Source organism: Pyrus communis, chromosome 5 (assembly GCF_963583255.1).
Source record: "Pyrus communis chromosome 5, drPyrComm1.1, whole genome shotgun sequence".
Classification (NCBI taxonomy): Eukaryota; Viridiplantae; Streptophyta; class Magnoliopsida; order Rosales; family Rosaceae; genus Pyrus; species Pyrus communis.
In genome coordinates, this window is record NC_084807.1 from 8,598,996 (window position 1) to 8,607,780 (window position 8,785).

At 39.9% G+C, this 8,785-nt stretch overlaps 1 protein-coding gene across 2 annotated transcripts; it reads left to right on the forward strand.

Moving 5' to 3' along the window:
- The first annotated feature begins 2,623 nt into the window (after positions 1 to 2,623).
- On the forward strand, positions 2,624 to 5,041 carry LOC137733602 (squamosa promoter-binding-like protein 8). 2 transcript variants are annotated; one of them, XM_068472732.1, is made up of 4 exons: positions 2,624 to 2,931; positions 3,053 to 3,821; positions 4,344 to 4,519; positions 4,605 to 5,041. In XM_068472732.1, exons 2-4 carry the CDS (start codon positions 3,115 to 3,117, stop codon positions 4,766 to 4,768), a joined length of 1,047 nt encoding a protein of 348 aa, XP_068328833.1. In that variant the 5' UTR covers positions 2,624 to 2,931; positions 3,053 to 3,114; the 3' UTR covers positions 4,769 to 5,041. The 2 variants fall into 2 exon arrangements, with proteins under 2 accessions (XP_068328833.1, XP_068328834.1); XM_068472733.1 differs by having other exon boundaries at positions 2,624 to 2,921.
- The last annotated feature ends 3,744 nt before the right edge of the window (positions 5,042 to 8,785 follow it).

Sequence of the window (8,785 nt, forward strand, 5' to 3'; positions counted from 1 at the left end):
TTTGAGCATTGTATGAGAAGTTATTACCTAGTTTTGGTTATGTGCATTAAATTGACATTTATATAGTTGTCTCGCATATAGGTGAGACCTATCCTGAGGACGAGCGCAGTCACTCGAGGCTCGGGGGCTACGACCCTTCCACACACACCAGTGAGTGGGCTTTTGGTTTTCCGTATATACCTATATACTTGAGAGTTTTCCCAGAAAATGAAATTGAATGTTTATATGTTTCAAAATGCCATGCAAAGTGCCTGCCTATTTAATTATGCGTTAGCAGTTGCAAATATTTATGATTGGTGTTGCGGATGCATAGGTAAGTGCCAGGTAAGTTTATAAATTATGGTTGTGAATTAATGGTTATGTGAGATGCATTGATAGCTCATAAACCTGCACCTTGGTGTTAGTGCTCCCGCCCAGAGTTAGGGCACAGCCTTCACGTGATCATTCACCTCCCGCACCACATGCTCACCTTGAATCCAAGGTAGGTGCCAGCCTGTCGTACAGACCACATTAGGTGGTTCCGACTCGTAGGTGACTTGCGATACTTCACACAGCCTTCACGTGATCGTAGCACTTGAGCGTATTTATTTACACCCAGCCTGTCGTACAGACCACTTTAAGTGGTTCCGACTCGTGTGCAGGTATAGTTGTTGAGATGTGGATTTGAGCTCTAGATTCAGCCGTACAAGTCACGTTAGGTGACTCCAGCTGATATATCATTTGCATTGATTGACATTACCTGGGTTACTTACATCTTATGTTGAGATATTCGATATGGCATATTTGCGAATGTTGTTATTCTGAGCATGATTTCGATATATATATATATATATATATATATATATATATATATTATTTTCTGGGAAATTATACAGGTTTTACGGAGAGGGGTTAGAACTTTTGAGAATGAAATGATTTTGAAAAGCTTTGTTTTTGCCCAATCACACTTTCTATTTTGCGCCCCTCCAGGTTCTAGTTAGAAGCGCTTTGGTGGCTCACGAGGATTTGACGGTGGTTCTGACAGAACAACACAAATGTAGGATCACCTTTGGGTGTTGTGTAATTAGTATTCATTCTTCTAGACTGCCCTTAGGCTTTCTGTGCTCTGAATTTTGTCTATCACTTTTAGTCTCACACTAGTGTGTTACTTTAACTAGCTTTTGGTAGTTTGGTTTTTATTTATTCGTACTTTTATTATTATTTTTGCTTTTGCACTGTGCACATGGCTACGTCACCCTCACGTGACGGCCAACACGCCTTGATTTCAGTTGGGGTGTGTCAATTTCCGTTTGTACATAATAAAAAGAAAGTTAGTAAAATAATTTGGTATTAGTTTTGTGAATGTGTTATGATTTAGAGGCACATATTAGGTTTGTTTAAGTGATGCACAAGGCATGCTAAGTAACATCACTAATGTTTAATCAATACGCAAAGAAAAAGAACGAAAAGAAAAGACTTGATCCAACATCTATCTAAATACATGAAGAAGATATTTAGTCTTTATCAACGCAAATTCATCCATATCAGTTTCAGCATACATGCATGCATATCCAGAAATGGATGAGGTTCCTCTCCGGATCTTCTTTGTGAGAGGATTTTAGGGACCTCTTTGTGAGGATTTTTAGAATATTCACATTCTATCCGTTTATTGTACATCGTACGATCATAAATCGTTAAGTACTGTTTGTATTTAAGTTTAAATAAAATAATTTAAAATGATTTCTGATCGCAAAATGTATGATAATGAACGAATGAAATATTAAGATCCTTAAAATCCTCACAAAGAGGATTGAGATAGAATCTAAATCCTCACTAGAAACACAATTTTCTTTTTTAGATAGTTAAATTAATGTATGTGTACAATTTTAAGATTCGATTTTTTTTCCCCCAAGAATTAAGAAACAAAAATCAAAGCCTCATCAAAACGAAACAAGAAAACAAAACAAATAAAAAAATAAAAAAAAGATAAAGGGGTAGAGAGGAAATCCCGCAGTTAAAAGGCGATGATGATCCTCTGCGCCAAACTGATGAAAACTCGACAAGGCAAAACAGATAGTGGGTCCCCTCACTGACTTTATTACCACAACCGCGTTCCAGAGAGAGAGAGAGAGAGAGAGAGAGACTGACTTATTGCCCACGAGTCCACACAAGTACTCACTCACTTACACGCCCTGTTTGAGGCAAGGGTTCAAACCAAAGTCCAAACAAGTCGTCTCGTCCGCCTATCTAACTAACTCGTAACTGGTTGGGACTCGGACACAGAATTCCATTGCATTTTGCAATAATATTTGCCAAAAAATTTGCAGGCGTTTCAGAGCATAAAATATTTCGAGCTGTATTCCATATTTTGGCGCACCGTAAAAAAATTCAACATTTTCAGTGGGTTTCAGATAAATTACAGTTAAAATTTCAAAAACAATTTAGCAGCTTACGTTCTCAATCATCCGAGCATCAAAAAAATCCTGATGCAATTAGTGAGTGAAACGAATCAATATAAGAGGAATTTAACTTGACAAGATTTTGGACGTGGGACATACTTGAGAAAAAAAGGAGGGGACAAAATGGTAATTTAGGGGAGGAGAGCTGTGTGCAAGTGTAATATATTAATCTCACACTGTTGACTTACCCACCAATCAAAGTGCCTCTGCAGCAGGCCGCCTCATAACTCTCCTTCTTCACTCCCCCTTTCCTCCACTCCCCTCCCTTCAATTCAATTCCCCTTCCTTTGTTTATTTTTACCTTTTAGGTACCCTAGCTAGCCTTTAACCAAACCGGGAATTCAACTCAAATCCCACCCATGAATCCATGATTCCCATTCCCCACCCCCATCAGTAATGTCAAGATTCCAGACCAAAGAGTAAGAGGAGGCGGAGGATATCGACAGCCACCGGAGATATCGACAGCCCCCGGAGAATAGTAAGGTAGCTACTGGTACGTACTACCATTCTCTCTCACTTTCATTCATTCGTATGCTCAAAATTCAAGAGAGAGTGTGGGTGTGGGTGTTTATGTTTGATCAGCTGACGCGTCGTCTACCTTTTCGTTGCTGCAGGTTTGTATTTTTCGAAACCACGTCGGAGAACCAACAACAGGATCATCAGCAACCCTTACGAAATGCTGGACTACGAATGGGGAAACCCCAACAACGTCGTCATGCTCTCGCCCGACAACGACTCCGATTCCATCCACGGATCCGACCCTACCAGACACCACCACCAGCACAATCACGCAAGCACTTTTCTCGACCACTATGCGTCCTCGCAAGCCTCCGCCTTCAACAACCTCGTCCCCGCTCCTCCTCCTCCCCCGCCGCAGCCTCACCACCAAGCCTCCACCTTCGCCGACCATTTTAACCCTACCCACCATCAGGCCCAACAGCTCCACTCCATCTACGACCCCCACGCCTACGCCAGCGCGTCCACCTACGCGCCTCCCCACCACCACCACCACCACCACCACCACCACTCCATGCTCGGGCTCGACCCAGTCCACGGCGGCGCAGCCAACGGGCTTATGCTGATCCCCAAGACAGAGGACATGTGCCCGCCCGTGGACTTCGCCTCCAGGATCGGCCTCAACCTTGGCGGCCGGACCTACTTTGCGTCCGAGGACGACTTCATGAACCGGCTTTACCGCCGGTCCAGGCCAGGCTCCGAGATCACCTCTACCCACTCGCCCCGCTGCCAGGCCGAGGGCTGCGCCGCCGACCTCTCCCACTCCAAGCACTACCACCGGCGCCACAAGGTCTGCGAGTTCCACTCCAAGGCCTCCACCGTCATCGCCAACGGGTTGACTCAGCGATTCTGCCAGCAGTGCAGCAGGTCCAACAATTACCCCTCCCTCCAATCGCAACGGCTATATTTGAAATGACGAAAGTGCTCCTTGGGTTTGTGCTATTCGTTCTCCCCCATCCCCGCCAATTATTGGCGGTTCGTACCCCGTACACGGGGTCGATCCCGAGGGCATTTGCGTCCTACACTATTCCGTTTCCGTTTAAATTTTGCTCGTGACTGGCGAGCGGGGTTTTCTGTGGTCCGAAAGGACAAGAATGCCCCGGTTCTTCTGTAGTTTGACGATAATGGCCATGGGGGCGAATCATGTTGGGTGCATGACCAATGATTGGGGCGGCCGTACGTGTGGAAATCCCGAGGGCATTTGTGTCCGTGCGAAAATATTTGACTCTTCTTGATAATGGCACTTTCCATTTATGGACTTTGTGGTTTACTAATTACGTACAAAGCTATTATTTAATTAGACAGTTAACTAACAACTAATTAAACAATTATTATAATTAGATGCTGTATTTTGATTATGTTATGTGATAAATGTTGTTGTTCTTGCAGATTCCATCTTCTCTCCGAGTTTGACAACGGCAAGCGCAGCTGCCGGAAGAGGTTGGCCGATCACAATCGCCGACGGCGAAAAACTCAGCAAACGATTCAAGAACATCACAACTCACAGCATCAACAACAACCACCGCTGGAAAGGGCCCGGAATTCATCCTCAGATAATGTTGCAAGTAATGTACCGTACAATCTGAATTATTCACTAGTTAATCCGTGCATGCATTCTTTGATTTGGTTTTTTGGGATCTGATTTTGTAGGTTCTCCACCGGAGTCGGCTGCTCTTTCTGTATCCTCGGTGACCGTGGCAGTGTCGCCGCCGCGAATGACGTTGGATTGTTTTAGGCAAAGAGCACCGTACCAAAGTGCTGCTGCTACAACATCTTCAGGCTCTTCAGCTCACTTTTTTTCTCAAGTTGGTTAAATTTGAATAGTATGAGCTAGCTCGCCAGGAAGGAATAATCAAGACTTAATTTTCAGTTAATTAACTAGTTACATACGGAATTAATTAGTTAATCTCGACGTTGTCTATTTTAAATCTTTCCCTATAATTTCATTCTTAGTCTGGATGAGTTTTAGTCACATTATATTATTATTACATGCACTGTTGGAGCATGAATTGGCCTATATCTATACATATGTTATTTGGCAAATGATAATTATACACATCTTTTTTAGCATCTTATCCACCTCTGTTTATGCATATATGTTGTTTCCGTTTAATTTATTTAATTCGATCACTATAAATACAGAGAAATGTGTAAAATGCTAAAAATGATGTTTGTTAGGATAACGTTCCTTTTAATTTCTATGCCATATAGAGTTTTTAATTATGTTTTTTAATACAAGCGATATTGTATGCTAAATTCTTCAAAAGGAGATTTGTAATTGAGTGCATAAGACGAAGCACACTGCTCTAGTATCCTTAGTTACTGAGGTTTGTGTAGGACTTTTTACTTTTTATTATTATTTTAATGGAAAATGTCAATAAACGAATGCTTACCATACGCCTAATTATTTGCCATGTGTCACACAGTAAATGTTGTACTTTTTCAATTTTGAAAAAAATTAACCAAAGTTAATTGAAAGGATACGTGCCAAATGATTAGATGCATGGTAAGCATACACCAAAGTTTAGGGTGGTGAGCAAAAACGTTCTCCGTAAATTTAGGGAAAGCAAGGTTGGTGGAAATGAAAATGGAAAATTCCAATACATGGGTGGTTCTGTTTGGCTACAGAGAAAGCTGTGGAATTTGCACAAGGGTACTAGTAGGTTTTGAGTGTGGGATTTTGTCACGGTGCTGGAATTTTCCGGGAAAATGCGGGAAAGGTAGAAAGGAAAATGACTGGTAGATCAGTTGTACTAAGATATATAAGGTTCAAACTGGGGAATATGATGAAGGGATCGGAAGGGAACGTGAAGGCGTTAAGCTGTCTCCCAAATGGAAGCTGTAAAAACCAACTTAATTATTTGTGACCTAGCGTTTCCCAAAAAAAAAAAATTTGTGACCTAGCAACTTAAATTGATCAAAATCAATCCAATCAAATGGTCCCAATTACAATTTTATCTCTCTCTCTCTCTCTTGGATTTGGATCCTATCCGGATCCTTTTGTGAGGATCGTAACATCCTATCTATTTATCGTACATTGTGCTGTCATAAATTATTAAATTTTTTTTTTAAATTAAACACAATCATTACTTAATAATTTTTTACTACTATGAACAAATAGGATATGAGGATCTGAAAAGAATCGTCTTCCCTCTCTATAGGGCTTGGGACCTACTTAAGCGAGGATTACGTTGCAAATTTTGAATGATGTCGGGCAATTATTTACCATAATATGATATATCTCCTCCGACATAAGGACATTGGTGAAAGAGGTTAAGACAGTTTTTACTGCATTAAAAGCTGTTCTTTTCAAGTAAGTTTTCTAGAACCCTCTGGCTCCAATATAGAAATATATTGAAACGAACATGCCATGGAGCACATTTAAAATGGGTCCTCTTCGATTTAGGTTAAACGTGACAAACCCTACATGACTAGTTAACATACACGTGAAAAATTAAAATTTGCTAGTTTCAGAGTTCAATAGGTTGACACGACGATATCTTGAAGGTTCATGTTAAAGGTCTGTGACTTACGTTTTGCATTTGCACCGTCTTGAATTGTTTATTTGAATAGAGCAGTGTCAGCTATTGATGCAAATGACTTTTAGATCACATCAACGGTCCATAATCACATACACATGCTTAAGTGATTGATGCTAGCATTTGAAGATAGTTGACGCTCTATAATGAAACCAATTAATAATATGGAGAGTAACACAATTATTTTAAGCACATGCAAGACTCCTCTCGTCAAAGTAAAATTTGACACATTTGGATCCGGATATCTAGGTGGATGCCAAAATCCAAGCATGCTGGTCGACATCTGGAAGCTGACGAAGCCATGATATGCACAACAAAACTAAGAAGAAGTAGAGGCATTAGTTTTGCATCTATTAGATGATATTAGGGGCAAAAAATGAAAAAACTCTGCATCTAATAGTAAAGAGGAGTGGATTATTTAATTGCACTTAAAACTAGCGTTCCTAATAATAAATAGGGGCAAAAAGGTATGTATATCAACCCCTAATACTCTCATTACCACGTCCGCCCCAAACATGTTTTCTACATTTAATACTATTTATTTATTTTTTATTTTAAAAAAATGAGATAACTGGTGGCAAACCACGGCTATCCACCATTTCCAAAGCCTAATTATGAGGGAAGATTATGCCACAATGCATCGGCGTCAAAAGTTCCAAAGCCTACTAAATCCTAAAGAGGTGCAAAACAAAAGGTGAGAGTGGACAAAAATAAAGATTTCCAAAAATCATTTATCTTTTTTAACATACTTGCTGAAAAAATTTGTATAATAAACAAATTCGTAATACAATATAAGTATGAAAACCAAGGCAATAGTGCAAAATTATTTAATCGAAGTAGACGGGTAAATCATGTAAATTCTCAATATAAATTCATTCGGAAGAAACCTACAGTTGTAAATCACGAATTTTAAAAACTTGTCTAAACCGTAATAAATATGAAATACCATGGCATCAGTGAAAAATTAATATTCTAAGTAAGCAGGTAATCACAAATCATCAATAAAACTGATATGGTTTGGTCATCAGATAATGCAGACACATGAGCTTATGCAGAGATATCTTGACATGAACATATTGAGTGTATAGATTTACACTCTAGAACTATATACACGTGCAATTGGCACTTATTGCTTCAAATATGAGTCCTAGTTGCCTAATGCAGACTAGTACAAGTTACCACCTACAATGAATTCAATGTGAGCGTAACGATGCATATGAATATACAAGTGAAGTTGGTCCTTGCCCAAATATTATTATAAATAGCTTATACATAATGGTCGGATAAATCATATGAAAACATGTCAAGCATAATCTCTCAAATCAATAGTCACAAATCATAACATCGCATAAAGAATTGCAAGTCCCAAAAGTAATGCACAGTAGTAAAACGTTTCCCAAGAAAGGTTCTCAAACTCATAAATCACATCGTCGTCATCGGATTTTAACTCTTGCATATTCTAAGTAAATGCATAGCATGATATAAAAGCATCACATAAAACTAGTTTCGTTCACACACACACACACACATATTATACAGTTTAAAGCAAAAGTTCACTCACAGATGCTTTGTATGATCATAACTGCCTTACCTTGCATGCTCTTTGTAAACTACGAGATATTTTTTCTAAAGTAAAACAATATTTACTTAGTAAACTCATTGGATACTATGAAGATTATTGAAAAATGATGATCGAACTACCATTTTCGGTGTCCAAAACCCATAGACATTGTAGTACACCTCCATGCGCCGGCACATGACTTCACACACAGGCAGGAGGTCGGCACGCGTCTCTACGCGTCGATACACGTCCAAAAGAAGAGGGTAGGCCTCAAATTTAATTACAAGTCCGTCTCAAGGAGTCCTCATATGTCTCTACATCCATGGCATATTAATGGTGTATCCTAAGTAAGCACATGATCGCTCAATTTGAGGGTAACTTCAAATCACAAGTCCATGAATTATGTTTCAAGGTTCACAGTTCTGTTCTTCATCAAGCTCGTGGAGAATCACCAAGCACAACAATTACATATGCCGGTTCATCCACATTAAAGCCAAATGTCAGTCGCCACATGAAACTCCTCGTGGTCCCATTTCATTCAAGATCAAGCATCGATGACCCTTGAAGAAATCACAAGTCGGATTCAAGATCAAGTGTCCACCACCCTTGGATCGAATTTGACTCTAGACAAATGAAGCAAGGCCAAACCTTTGGAGGAAAACAAAAAGCTCTTTGGCCAAAGCAAACACTCGTGTTCTTCATCAAGCTCGTGGAGAGTCAACAAACACAAC